Source organism: Alligator mississippiensis, chromosome 7, assembly GCF_030867095.1.
Source record: "Alligator mississippiensis isolate rAllMis1 chromosome 7, rAllMis1, whole genome shotgun sequence".
NCBI lineage: Eukaryota > Metazoa > Chordata > Crocodylia > Alligatoridae > Alligator > Alligator mississippiensis.
The window spans coordinates 71,539,394-71,558,499 of NC_081830.1; the positions used below are offsets into that span (position 1 = coordinate 71,539,394).

Genomic DNA, 19,106 nt, shown 5'->3' on the forward strand with positions numbered 1-19,106 from the left:
ACCTATGGAAAATACTAGGAGAGGGAGAAAGATTTTAATGCAAACTCCACTGAATATGTGACACATTTTGTTGTACATAATTTATTATCCTTCTTTCCTTCAGGGCAGCACTCAGGACTTTCAAAAAGAAAAAGAAGCACTAATGAGTGATGTCAGGGAGCACTTTCAATCTTTATTAAATGTATTGAACAATACCTTGGCAAATTGGGTAAGACTGGAAGCAACATGATAACCCTGCATCTGCATTTTTAAAGGCTTTAAAAATCCAATCGAAAGGTGTGCTGCTGCAAGATAAAGCACACTGTTTTTAAAAGGAGACTTTAATCCATTACATATATGCCATATAAATAGCTCTACTCTGCTAGACTTGAAGCTCTAACTAGAACATAAGTGCTGTTTCTATTTTTTTTATTTTCTCAGTTATCTTCTTTTACAGCTCTCCACAATACACTCCTCAGCTAGCACTGTCCTATATCTAGACAATAAACTTTCCTTTTATTCTTTAAAGAAAGACAGTATCCGATAGAAGCAATATAAGCAGAACACTGTAATTTTGTATATTCCCTCAAGAATCATATTACATTGTTTCATTTTCTGATTTGCCTTCTAATTATGAACAATTAGGGGATAAGAATACTAAGGTCAATCTTGCTGCTTTAAGTGTCCATGACAAAAAAAAAAGAGAACATTTATTTTAGCATTGTAGGTGTAGAATATTTTTTTTTAAGGTATAGATGGGAGGGGGGAGGGAGAAGGATGAGCTGGATTTCAGTTTCAGAATATGATGGTATACACCGGTATATGGTTTAACTTAGAATATCATCTCTTTAGGGAGCCAGGAGAATGGTGACATCCATTAGGTACCTCTGCACCTCCCATAGGGCTGTACCTACAGCATAAAGATAATACCATACCTCCCTCTGAATGGTGGCATTACAAATACTATATATAATTCCCAGGGGATGAAATCTTTCCCAAATGCTGTTGCTTTAGCTGGTACAACAGATCTTCATTTGCACTGCTTCTTGCTAGCCCTGATGAAGCAAGCCTTGCTTGCAATTAACATTAAGTCTTATTGACTCCCTCCTAGAGGCACCCCAATATATCTAACATTAATTACCAGCATATTATATTAAATACCAATACATTTATTTTTGCTAGGTCATGAGCAGGAGACAGACAGAAAACTAGGCTAGCTAGGAGATTTCCACTGACAGTACCTCTAAGCTCTCTTGAAAGACATATCAAATGTGTTGTGTAAGAACTAGTTTGCAGTCTGAATTTTAAAAAAGTTTGCATTCAAATAGATTTAGTTTTCCACAACTAAATCTTACTCCAACCAAATGATGCATCTGACAACTTCATGTATATTCACATAGGTCTGTAGAAACCCAAAGCAGAATAGTGGCCACATCAGAAATGTGCTGTCATCTTCCCAGACATCATTTTGTGATGAAAAACAGCCAGCAAGTGCTAATAAACATACATCACCAAATCTGATATCCAACACTGATTGCATGTAGCCTGGAAGTGTATGTTATGTTAATTACTGTTGCTTAGCACATTGGAAATTAAGGTACATTTGACTGAATTCCTAGTTTGAGTCAATGGTCTTGCACAACTCTGGAAAAAAATCCTTGCTCTGCTGAAACAAATGTCAAAGCTCCCGCTGACTTCAGTAGTGCAAGGATTTCACCCTCAACAATTTCAAAACTTTATTCATTTTCAAAGAAAGTGGTTCAAATCCAACTGACAACTTGAAGTTTGCAGGATACACTCCTGGAATACCCACTTACATCTAGGGCACCCCAAGAGCACTAATTCTAAAATAAGCAGTTGTATTTTAGAGAGCTTAAACCCAATGGGGCCCAATGTGGCCCTTCTACTCTACCACTCTTTTCTTTACTCACAGCAGGACTACTCATGATCTTTGCAGCCCCAAGCACATTATAGGTGCAGAACAAATAAAAAACAACTTATGACCTACCATTGATCCTTTACCATTGTGATTTCTAGAAAATGGATAAAAGGCTCCCAGCTGCATCCAGCGGGCACACATTTGATATTCTGTATCCTGGAAGAACCCACAGATATCTGCTCCAGTCTGAAAGTGTAAAACAAATTCAATTTGAATAGTGCAGATTATTACAAATGAGTAAAAATGTTTAAAATATGTATTAATAATACTGACTTACATAGGATATTCCAAAGAGGCTAAAATCCAACATACCTGCAAGAAAATACAATGCAACTTTATTGATTGGTATTTTCTTTGGCATTTTAAAGGTGTTTAAATAGTTTCTACAGAGTACAATTCTTCACTCCCTGCAAGCATTGCTGCAAGCTGTCTTCTCTGAAGCAGTGAAGCAGACTAGTGATCAGAGAGTAGAGAAGAATCAGAGATGACTTTGGTGGGAGTTGGGAGTACCCCTATCAAGTCTACTATCTATTTAGCAAGTTCAGCAATATGGAGTATGGGTCAAGAATAGGATTAAAGTCTGACTGCTAAATCCTTATTTTGCTTCAAGTTACATTTCTTCTACTGTAATAGAAGCAGGTAAAAACATATGATGCACCATAGTGGATCACTCCAATGGTCTGTCTAGCCCACTATCCCATCACTGTAAGTAACAGTACTAGATGCTGTTGAGGGAGAATATATGAATAGGGCATGTCTAGAGTTATCCATCCTCTGTTACACCCTTCCTGGCATCCATTATCATTGGTTTAGGGATGTCAGAGGTTACAAATAAAAGACCTAAGTGTCAAAGAGTAAAGTTGTTATAAAGCATAAATTGACTATAAAGACAGCTGATTTCACATACCAATAATAGATTTATAAAGTTGATTCCAAGCTGCAGTATTATCACCAAGCCAGTGTCCAGTCCATCTTCCACTGGATGGATATGTTGAACGGGTGATGACAATTCCACGTTCCTTTGTGACCTTCTGTAAAGCACTAACAATGACATTGAAACAAAAAGCCCATTATATGTGGAAAAAAAACTAAGAGACCTTGAACAGTGCTTGTAGAAACACTGAATTTTATACAAAAAAATAGCAACTATAAAGGAAATTTGAAAGGTGGGCAGGCTTATGCATATGTAGATAGTCCTAGGCACTGAATATCAGTTATCCACTACTAGATAAGTTGAAAATAACAGTTACAGGTCACATTAAAACATACAAAAGGTCATGGTACATGATAGCATGGCTGTCTCAGAAAATGCTGTGTCTTCAATCTACTGCAGTTATTTAAAAACGCTTAAAACCCAGACAAAAAGTAGAAGAGAATCTATAAATGTAATATGGTCATGCTTTCAAAAAGCCTTGGATATTTAGGTAAATTAAAAGATAACTCACTGAACAAAGATAAATAGAAAAAAATTATATGTTCTTGACTGAAAATTTTCCTTTGAGTATTAAGGCTCATAGACCTGTTACAATGGGTACTTCAACTTGCTTTCAGGTTAAAAGACACAAGACCAGCCTGACTCTAGCTGCAAGGGAATGTCCATATCTATCCTGAATTTCCCTTAATTTGAGAATGTTTCAACCGTCAAAATAACTTAATTCAACTTTCTAAAATCATACAGTATATAAACAGCAAGCCCATTGATATGTGGTTTCATCCCCATTTTAAATCATCTTCCTGTTTTCAAACAAGACTACATCCAAGGACACTAAGACTCAAATAAAGGACTTTTTCAGGTAAGAAGAAATACATTTTCCTACTCTTCTTACGCTAAATCTATAGATCCATCACAATGGCATTTTTCTAGAAGCATGCCTTGACCATCCAGAGTTGGCCTCAGGACATAGTAGCACTTGGGGAAGTCTGCTACCAATGGTCTAGCACAGGGGTGCTCAACCTTTTTGAATGTGGGGCCAGATCATGAACGTTTTATCACCCAGTGGGCCGGCAAGCCATATTCAAAGACCTCACAGGAAGCGGTATCACATCCCCCTCTCCCCCCACCCTGAAACGAAAGTACAGTGTTTACTTTCGTTTCCCATCGCAGCACCTTGGGCCTCAGAAAACAGCTTTGAGGGCTGCATGGTGGCCCATGGGCCACATGTTGGACAAGACTAGTTTAGCAGATCTCAGAACACAATATACACCATTCCTTTGCTACCAAATTTTCCATGTTTCAAAGGCCAGGATATGGACATTTAAATCAAAGAGATTATCTCTTAAATGTATTTAGGATGCAAATGTCATTATGTTTTTGAGGTTCACCTGTTTGAATGCAAAGTATGGTACAGCAGACTGTGTTTCCTTTATTTAACATGATAATTAGACTATGGGCTACACATCAGCCAGCAGAACTATCTTTTTTTTCACACTGGTCTAAGGTTTAAGTGGTGATATTTTTTTATTTCTGATATTCATTTTAAACCTGCCTGGTTCCATATAAAGCATTGGTTTTCTAATAGCATAACTCCTCTGCAAGACAGAATTATCTACAAGGAATTTAATCTAGCCCATGAGATAAAACCCCTTGAGTCAGAAAGGCATAAGCATTATCACTGCCCTTGCCTCTTACTTTTCTATTTTGGAAAACAGTGAAAAAGGAGGAAAGGCTTTTCAATAGTCATTCATCCCCTCAAATCCTAGGTTCCAACATGAAGAAGTTTCTGTCTACCAATCTTTCCTTCCATACTCACCTTTACTCCCTGTGCAGGGCTTTATGTGCCTTGCTTCCTTGTCCCCCAGTCTATCCCTTGCCAAAAGTTCCATGTGTTTCCCTTCTTGCTCCTACACACCAGGCCAGTGTTCACACTCACATTACGCTCTATTCACTGTTTTTTTATCCTAGAGAAAATGACGGGGGTGACAGCATCTCTGTTAAACACAGTCCTTCTTTCTCCTTTTCTGGGTTCCGAGTTTGACCAGAAGTAATAGGGTTCTGCCCATCAATATCTTGACTGGTCCGTGGTATTTTGGAGTTGGTCAAATGTAGTGCTCAAGACTTACCACACTATAGTCTGTACTGCTATCAAAATACCATCAGAGTTAAGCATAGGGCCTTACAAGCTTGACCAACAGTATCCTGTATACATAGGCAGAACTTATCTTCTGGGTTTTTTCCTGTTTTTAAAATTTTATTGCTTGCTAATTTCACCCTTTTTATTTTATCATTGGCTTCTCTATCTCAATAATGGACTGCAATCTTTCTCACTGCATCCCCTGAAGAAAAATGCCATTTGTAGGTATACAAGCTTCTTTGGGTGAATCTGATATCTTTTATTAGACCAATTTAAATATGGTACAGTAGTTGGAAAAAAAAAAAGTGTGGGTATATGCTCATCCGGAGAAAACAGCACATGTTGATTTCCTGGTCTTTTCTTTTCTTCCCTATTTTGTTCCCAGTTTTCTAAGAAAGATACTGATCCAGATCTCTCTGAGTCAGAAATTGAACCCCTTTCAGCTGCATGGCAATTAGATGAGACTGGAAATCTAATTCTAGAATATGAGTAGAGGGACCTGTCATAGAGGTGGAGGGTGGGGGTAAAGGTGAGGGGGGGAGAATGGAGTGGAGGGCAGAGTGTGCTATTCAGAGCTCTCCATTGAGAATCTGAAGGGAAGCTGAAGGGAAAGAGCCCTACAAACAAGAATGTGGCTTCTTAAGTGGGTGCTAGAGATTGAAGAATGATGTGTTTTGGACTTCATTCCCCAACATTCTTCCCCTGGGGAACAGGGCTGCTTGCCACTGGAGCCCGTTTTTTTCCCAGATTAGGGCCAAGTTCAAATGTTTTGGTTTAAAACTGACTACAGTAAAAAGTTTGGCTATCAGTAAAAGTTTGCAGACCAGGAGTAAAAAAATAAATCTTGGTTTGGCAATCCTGCCTGACTGCAGCAATGGTTTATACTGTGCTGACCCAAGGCTTCAGTGTGTGGATATCCCAATTTATTGTCGTAGTTCCAATACTGTTCTGCTCCGGGGCATGAGTGTGTGGAAGTCAGTATGAGATCTTGAGGGGGAGAGGACCTGCCCACCCTCCCTCCCAGAGGTCCCATACTCACTTCTTCCATACACTGATGCCCTCCAACCCACTCCCTGTCTTACCCCTGCCAGTTAATGGCTTGCACACACCCCCATTCCAGCAGAGACACCCCAAAGAAGGATTGTCTGCCTACCTGTAACCCAGCGGTATTACAGGCAGGTGACAGGAGCCGGCAGCAGAAGCAAATGTTTGGGGCAGGGAGACTCGAGAAGCTTCCACGGGCTACAAAGCTCTGACAGAGATCTGCACAGCATGCTGTGCTCCCACTCAGAGTCCAGCTGGGGCTCCTCTGCTCTGTCTGTCTTTCAATGTTTAACTCCAGCTTTATTTCTGAGGAGGGATTGTCAATCAGCTCTGGATTGCTCAATGTTTCTACAGATAGCTCGATATTTTTTACAGCCTTTTCAGACAGATGTTTTTATCCTGGATTTTTATGGACAGTCTGTAAATTTACATATAGCAACCCTGCTGGCTAAGCTCTCCAACAAGACACTTATACGAGTCACAGTCCATTCCTTTTGCTTCTGACCTTCCTCCCTGAGGCCTGCAGGGGCAATGGCTGATGCAAATTATCCATAAGGAGAAGTAGAGATGGGTGAACAATCTTCCATAAAAGTACATGCAGCCCTGGGAGATCCCTGAGCCTGAGGAAGGGCATGTGCGCCGGAAAGCCTGCAGAAAAACATTTTTTTTTGCAATTTCTTAGTTGGTCTAATAAAAGGCATCAGCTCTGAACCAAGAGTTTTAGAGTTTTGCATTTCTGTTTGTCGCAGACCAACACGGCTATCAAATACATCCATGAAAACAGGTAAAAATATCCATTGGTATGGGCCTGTGGTCCTTACTATGAAGGAAAAAGGATATTTTTTATACAATGCATATTTACCTATAGCAACTGACTTTACACATCAGAGTCCTACCCCCTGGGATATTAAACACATGTACATTGGGACAATGACTAGCTGACAGCATAAATAAGAAATTTCCCTTTGTCCTTTAACTGTCATTATAAGTATTTTGGCATCTTCATGTAAAACCTCTGTTTTTTGACCTCCTTTGTCATATGAACCACTGGTTTGATCTCTTAGAACTATTCCTGTGTAACTGTGAACACATGCTGTGAATCACTACACAAAAATACTAAACTAAAATACTAGTTAAAAAGCCACAATGATAAAATTGCATTGCTCGCTTTTGCTCTCTACAATAATAGCCTAAACAGCTGCTTCAATAAGGCACTATTTATTTATTCTTCTACAGGATTTGCTGCTTTACTGACACTATAATTACAGTAAAAACACACAAGTCACTTAAATTACCATAGTAATTAAACTAGACTAATGTACTGTAATTATTTCTTCCAAGATAAACAATAACTTTTCTAGTATCTTTTATTTCTTGGTAATGTATTATCACACACATTCCTGCCCTGCTTGAATTGTCCTATTTGCACAATGCTTTGGAACTTGCATCTAAGTAAAGTAAATGAAAAGAAAATGTCATCTATAGAAGACATTCAGAATGCACCTCAAGTGTTTTGTGGGATCAGGGTTAGGGCACTCAGCAGCTTGCAGGATTGAAGTATGTGCGTGAACGGCATTTACATGAAAGGAAAAAAATATATATCTGAAAATTTTTTCCTAGCTACTAAATTTTCCTTTAAAATTTTCTGCCTTTTAATTCAGTCTGGAAGCTATTATAGTAGTGAATCACAGTAATCCAGAATGGCAGCCAAGAGACTGCTATATTTTCAAGTCAGGCAAGAAGGGAAGGTTGTTCAAAAGTTATGTTCAAAACCCATATGGATGTGGAAGCTTTGTGCTTGTGTACATGTTGTGCTCTCTCTGAATGGGCTTACCTTCAACCACTGCAAATGAACTATAAAACCATTACAGTGAACTTATATCTGTATTGGTGCTGGCAACTTTGGGGATTTTATTGAGAGTTTCACAATATCTGATGTCTTACAGTCCTAATTCTGGGAAGTGGTTGCTTAGGTGAGAATTTCAGCTATTGTTAAAAATACCCTGGGAAGGAAAACACAGAGCTCTGAGGCTACAAAACCAGAAGACAAATACAACCTTCCCCCCCCCCCCCCCCCAAATCTATCATTATTGTAATATCTATTTTTAAAACAACTCTCATTACTATGGGGAAGCTTGGCAATAACAATACTGTTGAACTTTCATTTTAGGGAGATTTTATCAATAAATTACCTTCACACTGAACACTTGTGGTAACTATTGGTTGCTGACACATTTTAAAGATTCGTTTTACTGAAGTCTTTAATTATCTTACAGTATATTTTGTTTAAATTTATTTCCACAGATTAGAGGATAGGGATAATGAATTTCTGGAAATGCTAAGCTGTTTAGTTTCACAATGCATGAAGAAATAAACTGTGGCTAATCCTCTGCAGTTGTTCTATGGAGGATACAAAGCATAGTGCCATGCCTTCCCACCTTTTAACAGTAAGGCGGAAATTAAGTCAATATAGTCCCCTAGCACTAGGAAAGTCGAAAGAGCTAGACTCTCTGTAGCAGTGCTCTTCAGCCCCAAGTCCCTGATCTCGGTGTGGAATTATTTGGCTTCAACAGACAATCCTGGAAGAGGAAATGCAAAAGAATCAAGAAGCATGTTTCCCCTGAAAGACTGTTTCCAGTGTCTGACTTGAGCAGAAAAATACTACCTCAACACAGCTCAGTTTCCTTGCCCAGTACTCTTTCCTAGAAAAAGATGTCAATATTTTAATCCCTGAATTTTGCAAGTCACTATGGCTTGATCTAATTAAAACCCATTCCAAAAGTATGGCCAAAAGTCACCGGTCATAAGGATTACATATGCAAACTATATTGCACCTGCCATTAATTCAGAGCATGGGATATTTCACAACTGTTTTTTGACTTTCATTGCTCCCAACTCTACTATTATGGCACCTCTTCAATTATGGCATTAGGTCATCTTAAAACTAATAAAGAAGGATAAAATGAAACTTTTAAGACTTGTACATAGCTATTTTGTTCATTTTTCGATAGAATGACAATGTGTGCAATGTATCTTTTATCTAAGTCGTTTCTGCTATTGGACCTCTTAAAGAAAGTATGTTTAATTGTACATTTACTATTCAGAAGTAATGATACTACTGTCCTCAGTGTTAAATTATTGTCTACTGACAAAATCCAAATTGTACTTTGATTTTGGCTGACAGTATAAAGATCAGAGATTCTGTATTGTCCTGTCAGCAATTCTGTGAGAGCTTTGACTGACAGTGATGTACTGGATCACTGCCAAATATACCATCCTCTCTGTCAAAAAATCAAGTGGCCTTGATATTTTCTTTCTTTATGAAAATATCAAAGTTACCAAGGGCTTTAAGGTCATTAAGACCCACAGAAAAATGCTGTTCTTTGCTTGCTCATTGAATTGGAAATGAAACAACCTAGATATATTATCATTAGCTCAGACATTATCTAAAATAGGATAGTATTACTCAGTAAGGAATTAACATATAATAAAGTTTGCCTTGAAAGTGAGAAAATAAATTATTAAAAGAAAAGCTGCATGCATATCATTTACATAAAAAGTTCACTCTTTTCCCTTCATAATATTACTTCTTGGTTTTTTTATTAAGCGTGTTAATTGAAAAATGGGTGTGTGGTGCCTGCATTTAAAATGATAAATTCACATACCCTCATATGCTTTATACTGTAAGGCCAAAGCAATATCAACTCTATAATTAAAATAGTCCATCACAGCTATACCTAGAAGCAAAAGGTATTTCATATTTTAATTACTTTAATTACTTGAGGTTATTGTTGGGTAATTAATGTTCTTAATAGTTGATCAAAATGCTGAGAACAGTTCTGTCTTGTAAATGAGTGGCAGCAAGTGTTCTCTTACGATTGACTGATCTTGTTTACAATGCGCAGCATTGTCCCAGCGTGGCCTTGGTAGCTGTTTCATTATAGAAATCCCTGTTGCAAATGCAACATGTTGTGTCTGAATGTGCTGGAACAAGAAAACATTTGATGGCAAGTAATTGCCTCCAAATTAAACTATATTAGGAATATCGCCATGGCCATCTTATTTCATAAAGTAGGTCAGCAGTTAGGATCACACAACATAAAAATTTATATGGATGAACTCATTAGAATCAATGTACAAGTAATTGCTCCCAGCTAAGTAAGAAATTAAGTTCCCTTAATATCAGACTTGGGCAAGCTGTTTCCAGAATGCTGCTCAGGAATTGCATCTACTAAAAGTTAGCAACTGTAAAGCTCCTGAACTCAAAACTAAGAGTATAACTATATCTGTATTGAAAAACTGCAGTATGCATAGATTTCCTTAAGCTAGCTTTAATCTATCTTGCTTAGGTGCCAATGGTAGTGAAGTTGCATCCAAATGGAGTTGTGAGTTTTATAATCCTTTCTGACACCCCATGAACTTACTTGGCAGCTCATGTCTATGCTGCCACAGCATTATTGCAAATGAGATCACTGTACAGTAGTGACTGAATAATGAAAGATGTATTAAATATAAGCAGTCAAGGTCCTAATAGGACTTGGGACTCTGATTCTCAAACTTGCACCAAAAAGTCCTCATTTCCATCTGGGCATGCAAGTTCATTCATCATCTTCACATGCAATATTTACATACATAAGCTACTAGTAGAATATTTAAACTAAGGTATATATAATCAAGACAAGCATGCATTCTCATTACGATGCTTTTAAAGGATACAGATTGCAGACTTTGGTATCACAACTATCCACGTGCAAAAGAACTAACCCAAATTAAAAGCGAGTTACAATTCTTCCCAAGAGGATGTTCCTATGATCTACAACTCCTATTTCACCTTTGCTCTTGTCTCTCCTCTCTTGGCTTGCCTTTTGCCTTCACTTCTGCCTCTCATCATAAGCCTTTTCCTCTTCCACTGGCAGGTGTAATAGCCTTCATACTGGTTAACATCAGGGACTGAATCAGGGACCTCCCAAAATAAGAACATAAGTCCTTACAGCCCAAGCTAAAGGATAAGACCTAAACCTCCATAAAGTGGTAAGAAAGGGAAATGGCACAGGTATTAAACAAGGCCCTTCAGCAGCCATCCTACTGTCTCCTTCTCCCTGAATATTTTATTCCTGTCAGCTGCACTAGACTGGTAGGGTAAAAGCAAACTTTCTTGTGTTGACACAGAAGAGACTCTGCTGGGCCAAAGAAATCCCTGCATAAATTATCATGTTGGTTGGGGGTGCCAGAGACTCAGAAAACCTAGGGGGAAAAATACAGGGAATCTCCTGGTCATCCTTGTATCTGTTATGGGAAGGCTGGGCTAGGTTTATAGAACATGCTGAAAGGGTGATTACCACTCGCTTAATGTCAGTTATGGAGGTTTGGCATTCATTACTGCTGTATCTGCACACTTCATAATCTTTAATGTATTTAAGCTTCCTCCACCGCTGTGGAAAATGTTTAAGAATGGCTTTTAAAGTCTGAGAATTGAAAAATATTACATTTGGCTTTTTAATTGCTTGTGGGGGGGAGTGTTTGGGGGACTTCTTCATGTTTTCCAGCTTATTACAATAATCACTGAGGGAAGGTGGGGATAAGTAAAAAGTCACAGAAACTGGGAGACTGGGAAGGTCACATACAGGACATATAAGCTTTTACAAAGACTCCTGGGCCCTATGGCTACAGCCATCTAAAGGATGCTGTAACTCTTGTAACCTTTCAAGGACTTTGGGCTTTGGGGCTAGGTACAGACATTCAGAAGGCTTGAGGTGGAATCGATTTAAGTTAGGCAGTTTTCCGTAAGTGGCATAGTTTAGGTTGGTAGTGAACACAACACACATTCACCATTTTTAAACCAGTCTATGTGTACCAAACTTCTGTTCTGTTATGAGTATACACTGGTTTCTGATCACTTATATTGGTAAAAGTGTAATGTGTGCATCTGGCAGACAAGGTTCTTTGGGTAAATCTGATATCTTTTATTAAAATTCTTCTTTGCAAGCTTTCGTGTATAAATTACCCTTTGTCAGGCCATATGTATTTCACCTCAACAAAGTAAGGGAATTATCCCCTTAAAAAATGTACACAGGTATTCACAGACTTTGGTGGGTGTGAAGGTAAGCAGCACCATCTCTTTATGTAAGGCAGGGCTGTCTACCAGGAACACATGGTCCACTGCTGTGCAATAGGCATGCATTCTGCCCGCCACTGCCAGTGGTAAGAAGCCCTCTATGCCCCCAATTGGGCTGCACAAGTGGCTGTGTGGGCTAGGCTAGTATACCCAGGCCCCCCATCACCATGCTGCAATGGGAGAGGTCACCACTGGGGCCCATAGGATACATGTTAACCATTTATGCCACATGCTGGCCTCTTGGAGGCTACATGTGGCTTGCAGATGGCCAGTTGCACAGGTTTGGTGTGCATTACTGCAGTAACTGCGCCCTTCACAATCTTTAATATGTTTAAACTCTCTACACTCTTGTGATGTAAACAAGTGCTAGTATCCCATTTTATAGCTGAGATACATCTTCCCAGATACTAGGCCTAGGCAAAGAAGTTAAAAGTGTTGTGTAAATGGTTGCAGGGAAGGAGAGCACTGGAAGTTTCAGAATTTAGTTTGGGAGAGAGGGTCCTGAGGATGCATCTTGTTCATGCAGAATTCAGTTCACCTCTAAGGCTTAAGAGCAGAGGATTGTACTGGATGCTGTCTTTCCCTTTAACCACAGAAAGGGCCACTTCTTCTAAAATACTGTTAGTACTATGTAGATCCAGTTTGAAGGGCAAATAGCCAGGCCAGTTGCTTCAAAGTCTTCCAGTAGGCAAAGTTAGATCATACAACTTGTGCATAGAGGGAGGGGAAGAGATCAGTCTATGCTTTAATCTTTCTGCTTGAGCCCTCATGGGCACATCCAGATGACTGCAGACATTTATTTCCCCAGACTGTCTCTTGTGCCAGTGCTACTTGTCCCTGGGGAATACCCATGCCATGTGTGCTCTGATGCATGGCAGGTTACTCAGGATGTGGTAGAGGAGGCTGGGACCAGCAACTGTGCCTTTCAGTCCTGGGGGCCTCCTAGAGCTGAAGCTGTGGCAGGAATCATGGCTGGCAGCTGGAGTATGGCTCCGGCTGGCCAGGCTCTGCTCTGGTTTTGGGAAGCATGCACTGCTGCCATGTGCACTACTCCACTTTTTTTTGGTGTGGGCTTTTTTTGAATCCAGGATCTCTCAGGGTCAACCCCCCTCCTCCCCGCCCTCCCCCCCCCAATACATCCACACTTGTCTGGACACATCCTATGAGTCTAATACCAGTTCAGATGCTACCTTCAAATACCCTGTCTTGACGTGTGAGAAGAAGGAAGAAACCACAATGATCATGGAGACAGAACTGCTTGTATTAAGTTACTACATAGAAAAAAAGAACAGTATTCCCTTTATTCCATGGAAGAACTAGAGACGAATGCTGTGTCATCACCTATGATGTGATTGGCTAAGGAAGGGAGATAAGGATGTCTCCAAAGGAGATTTTTTTTTTAAATTAGCTTTTAGTTTCTGCTGGAAGAATTCCAGCGACTTTAAGAAAGGTCTGCCATGGTTTGAACAGAATTAGAAAGAGGACACAAACACCTTGGTTTGTCCAAGGAAGGAGGACTGGATGAATCATAAAAAGCTCTATAGAGAAAGCGAACTTGTCAAATGCTAAGAAAAAAAAAATCCTAAAGTTCTTGGTTACTGACTTCAGTGATCTGGACTGTATTTGAGGATACAGGTCATTTTCTAGTGTTAACTACAGTGTCAGCTCTTGTAAACCTTGGTATATACATATTTTTTATTTATGACAGCTACTCTTTTGTATTCAATTTCCTGCTTTGCATTCTGAGAAAGAATCGGATTTTATTCCTAATCTTTCACATACATTTTTCAGAAATAAACAGTTGTAAAGAGTAGTTATATTTGTTTGTGACAGTGTTTCCCTGTGTTCCAGCAGCAGTAAACCATGATAGAAGAGAAAGGACTAAATGTATTGTATTTAAAGAGGAGGCAAACACAGAAACATGAGACACTAAAAGAGACTTTTCTTAAATACCTGTTTTGCTTGGACACTATTTTTTCCCTAAACTGTAATGTAAATCAATGTTCACAGTGTCACTTGAGAAAAGGATCCTAACGGAACCTGGAGGTATGTGTACCCCCATTTGACAACCCCCATAATAGGGAAAAGGGTTCCCTTATTACAGCCAGGACCAATGCCGAGGCAGAGAGGAATGGGCCCTGGCCTGCCTAGGGAGCCCCATATCCTAGCAGGGCTGAAAGGAAGCTCCAGCAGTACCAGGCATCAAAACTAAGTTAGTTGTTCAGATTATACATTTATTTTTTTATTGTGGTATGACATGGCCCCAGGCGGGGAGGAAGGATTTCAGTTCAGAAGCAGTTTTTGGCTTAGATCTGTGCTTCTGTTTAAATAGTGGAGGAAGGGGAGTGGCTGTGAGGGAAGGCTTGGAGGCTGCGGGCAGGCCCAAAGGGGTGCACTGCTACTGTTGCTGGAGGACTAGGTTGCAAACTGAGGATCTGAACCTGTAATAAAATAGACTGTGGGCATGGGCTTAGACCCCAGAAAGGATGGAAGAGGAAAGAAGGCCTGAATCACCCAAAACTGAGGGCACAAGCCCAGAACCCTAGAGGCCCAGAAATCAGGAGGGCAAGGCTGGAGCTGGGGAACCCAGGATCCTGGGGTCTGGGGCAATGGACCTAGGGATGAGGGGCCCAGCTAGAGCAAGAGAGCCAAGCCCAGAGGGCCAATGCCTGGACAAATGTTTAAGTCCTGAAAGGCCCCTAAGAGGCAGTGTTCTTGACATGGAGAGATGGTGAAGTATGTCAGGGCTCTGAATCAAGCAGGCTCAGGTGAGCCTGACAAGAAGCTGGAGAGAAAGCCCATTGATCTATAAGGGTAGCCTCCCTGTTTAACTTCAACATGAAGATGCGGCAGGCAAGACAACAGGATGGTCCCCTGAAAGGTCAGAGCAGGTGGAAAGAGCTGCGAGGGTCCAGCATCCACTTGGGGGAGTAGCGGGGCATGAAGCAGTGCAACCCAATTCAGGGCCTCGCTGGTTTCACAAGTACAGAAACCGTGTCTACTTGTCCTTGACATGTACATACAGTGTTCCTATTAAAAATATATTACATTTCCAGGTCCTGACTTCAGTTAACTGTTCAACTGCAAGCTGTTTCTGAATCCTTTAATCCTCCTCTTTGCATAAACCTCATGAAGATCATAGTACCGAGCAAGAAACTCTAGAACATGTGAAGTGTGATCATCCCCACATCACCACCACCAAGAGAAGAAAGAGAAACACAAAATAGCCAAATGCTTAAATATAGCATCATTCTTTGTACCTTTTTGTGCTGAGAGATTTGGTCATAAGAATGTGAATTCTTCATGACCAGGAACTCTTCGTGATCAAGAAAGAACAATGTTAATTTAAAATGGGTGCATATGGTATCCTTATAGGTAACCTTCCCTCTGTTCCTTTACACAGGTGACTTTTTCAACTCAATTCTGCTTTTTCAAATTTATCAGCTTTGTGACCAGCTGAAATAAGAACTGCTTGGAGTGGGAAGTGGAAAGGATGCTTTATATCTTGTTTATGACCTGTTGACCCTGGAGCCATTCAAACACCAAGTTGGTCCCAAGTGTAAAATGAAAACAGACACATGGATGACCCAATATATACTAGATATCAACAATTCCCTGAGGACTGTTGCAACAGCTGGGATTCACATGCAGAGGAAACTTGCACCACAGTCAATATAAAAGGGAGGATGGACAGGCAGAGCAGCTGCAGCCACAGCAGGTCTAGGCTACCTGAGAATTTATTTTTGAAGGGGGCATTTTCAAAATAACAGCTGCTTTGCAAAACTGAGTTTTTTTCTGGCAGGGAAAGAATCCCAGGGCAAAGCTGTCATATTGGTTTTATACTAGCATTTGCTGCAAAATACTTTCTTGCAAAGGAAATGGGCACACCAGAGCAAGCTGCAGGTGGGCAGAGAACATTTCAGGGTGGGGAAAAGTGGGTGGGATCAAGGACAGAGGGTGGAATAAAAGGACAAAGGACATAATTGCACAGTATGTTCTGCCAGTCCCCAGCCCCGAGCAGACCCTAAATGACAGTACCAGCCAGAGTAAATTAGAACAGTTGTAGCTGTTAATTGTACAGGGAGCAATTTGGGCCTAAAACAGGTCAGGAGAAGGCAGGAATGAAAGTCAGGTAGAGCAAGATTTTTCTTTGCCCCAGCCCTTCCCCATGACTTGAATATACTACGTGAAAGGTCATCAGAATTAAGAACTTAGTACATAATATATTATCCTGTTAACATATCTAACGCCAGAAAAGTCAAAGTATCTACGTCATTACTGCACTCAAAGCTACTGGAGAACTGTGCTTGTTATACATTTGAAACAACTCATTCTTGAACTTAGGAAGAAATAAAGTGAAGAAAAAGCAAAAAAGTTATCAATTGAATGTGGCTAAGAAATCCCAAACTGGTTCACAAATATAAATTACTGGACACAAAGCATTAATTTAGAAGTTAATTTTCTAGAACAATGTAAAATAAAATAGAAATGGCCTGCAATTTTCACAACGATAATTGTTGCACCTTTTAATATTTGTTTAAATCTTTGAATGCATCTCATGGGGCACATCTATACACGCACATTTGTGTGAAGTAATACATTTGGTGCATATTGCACCAGAGTTTATTGCTGCCAGGCACTGCATTTCCACATGCACCCAGGACCACAGCCCGTTGAGCTGGGTTGGAGCAGCCCTGGCTGGCAGAGGTTCCAGGGGGTCAGCCTGCCAGCCTGAGGCTGCTCTCACCTGGCTCAACATGCTGCAGAGGGGCTGGCTGGGACATAATGGTGTTTCAGTACAGGGCTAGCCAGCAGGCAGCCCCTGCACTGAAGCACTCTCATACCCCAGCCAGCCCTGTCAGCATCTACATGTGTGCTGTTGTGTACAAAAAAAGCCTCTGCAGCAGGATAGTACTTTTATTTGCAAGTACTAACCTGCTGCAGACTTTATTAATTTCAATGCAGCCTAACAGGGCCACATGTGTAGATACTGAAATGTTTACTGCAGAGCTAATTAGGCAACTGCAGTAAACATTGGTAGATGCACCCATTGCTATTTTCAATAAAGAAGCACCTACAGCATATGGGACTACAGCATAAAGAGACTGTTCAAAAAGAGAAGAAAAAAACCTTACTCATAGGTAGGTTTAGCATGTGACCATCCATAGAGATTATGCACATCATAATGTCTAACTGGACTTCCATCTGGCAGGAACTGTTGACTTTCCATGCACAAGGTTTTGTGATTCAATCCAAGTGACTGTGATTCCAAATCTAATGGAAATGAAATGTTAATATTGGCATTCTCAAATAACTAAGTATATTTAACAATCTAAATAATTAATTTTTTATCAGTATCTGAATTCTCTCTCTTTCCATTCTCCTCTACCTTCCAATGCAATACATTCCTCAAGTTCTTTTTGTTTTTTTAAATGTCCAGCATGTGAATACTGGCAGTCTCCAGTACTCCTGTGTATTAATAAGGGACTATGACAGTAATACTGACTCCTTAGCCTACATGAACAGCAAAGGATATCCTAACACTTTATAAGCATCTCTGTGTATCATCCATATCACCTGCAGAATGGAAAATGCCTATGAGTGAGTATGCAACTGGTGATAGCTGCACAAATTTATACTGAGATACTATGCAAGAGGTTTGAAAAAATTAGTAAGCAGATGACAATGTAATGAAAATATGAGCAATGCATTAGGTCAGAGGTGTTCAGAGGAGAAAAAGGACTTTCAGAGGAATTTGAGTGCATAATTATCCTTTCTACCTTTGAAATATCCACCTAAATAACTACATGTCATGTACATTTTTGCTGAAGTCCCAAGATTCTAACAATTTGAGCACAAATTGTTCATTAACAGAGGCAGCAGTGCTTGGTTCTGGAGTTTCTATATGGTGGTACTCAAGGGTGACTGAAGAATGTTGGTATTTGATTGCATATCTAAAGTGTATTCCTTAAGTCCATTACCTTAAAATTAAGTTTTTTAAATCAGGCCCATTGCTAGAGATGGGAACCAAGAGGAATATTTTTTTAAATCCTTAAAACTGAACTCTATTGTTCATCTGAAGAAACAAATTTCCATAACTTATAAACTACAGAAAAAACCCACTTGGATCTACATTTTTGTTTGTGTTTGAAGCCAGGTAACTAAATCCATATTTAAACAGCTTTAGATGTCTTAAGAAACCAGTTTCTGCCGCAAGAGCTCATAAGTAGGGCCCTACCAGATTTATGGCACAAGTGGACTGTGCTGCAGTTCCTTTAATCTTGCAGGTTCCCCTTTGCATCCCCCTCCCCCCACCACGCTTGCAGCTCATTCTTGATCAGCAGAGAAGTGAAATTTGTGGGTTTAAACTTGGTGCTGTTTTTGTCTCCCTGCCACTGATTGGCTGAGGGGCCCCAGTGCCCCCACTGCTTGCTGCTGACTGGTGGGGAGACAAAAATGGTGCCAAGCTTAAACCCATGGTTTTTGCTTCCCTGCTGATCAGGAATGAGTCGCAAGCAGGGCCCCTCCACCAGTCACCAACAGCAGGGTGTTCAGGGGAACTTGTAAGATTAAAGGAGCTGCAGCACAGCCCACTTCAACCGTTAATCCAGTACGGCCCTATTCATAAGCTTTGAAGACATGGTCTTACATGTCTTAACTTTAGGCATCCCATGCTTGAAAATTTGGCCAAGCAATATTTTAAGAAAATGACATCATAACCAGGGGGACCTAAGAGAGTGAGTGACAGTTGTTATACTTACGTGGCATATACGGAGGATAATTTAGTGTTGCATCTCTACAGCCTCCAACTGCACCATTAACAAAACTTGCCGGTTCATTCATGTCCTAAATAATGAGAAATAATATAAACATACTTGCAACATGAATCTTATTTGTGTCAATGATACACTACTATCTATTGAACCCTCTATTGCAAACAGAGGCATAGAAAAAGTCC

At 40.1% G+C, this 19,106-nt stretch overlaps 1 protein-coding gene and 1 long non-coding RNA gene across 3 annotated transcripts in view; one reads left to right on the forward strand and one right to left on the reverse strand.

Annotated features, from left to right (window-relative positions):
• The window catches only part of LOC109284222 (uncharacterized), a 277,189-nt gene extending 275,195 nt beyond the window's left edge, over positions 1 to 1,994 (forward strand). For both annotated transcript variants that reach the window (XR_002091597.2, XR_002091596.2), the window contains exon 5: positions 104 to 1,994. This is a non-coding gene — a long non-coding RNA (uncharacterized LOC109284222). The remainder of the gene's footprint in view (positions 1 to 103) is intronic.
• Positions 1 to 19,106, reverse strand: part of SI (sucrase-isomaltase) — a 146,433-nt gene that overhangs the window by 29,303 nt on the left and 98,024 nt on the right. The window contains exons 37-41 of the mRNA XM_019491830.2: positions 18,910 to 18,994; positions 17,284 to 17,422; positions 2,826 to 2,959; positions 2,196 to 2,230; positions 1,988 to 2,104 (exon numbers count right to left, since the gene is read on the reverse strand). Of these exons, the coding sequence (XP_019347375.2) occupies positions 1,988 to 2,104; positions 2,196 to 2,230; positions 2,826 to 2,959; positions 17,284 to 17,422; positions 18,910 to 18,994 (510 nt within the window). The remainder of the gene's footprint in view (positions 1 to 1,987; positions 2,105 to 2,195; positions 2,231 to 2,825; positions 2,960 to 17,283; positions 17,423 to 18,909; positions 18,995 to 19,106) is intronic.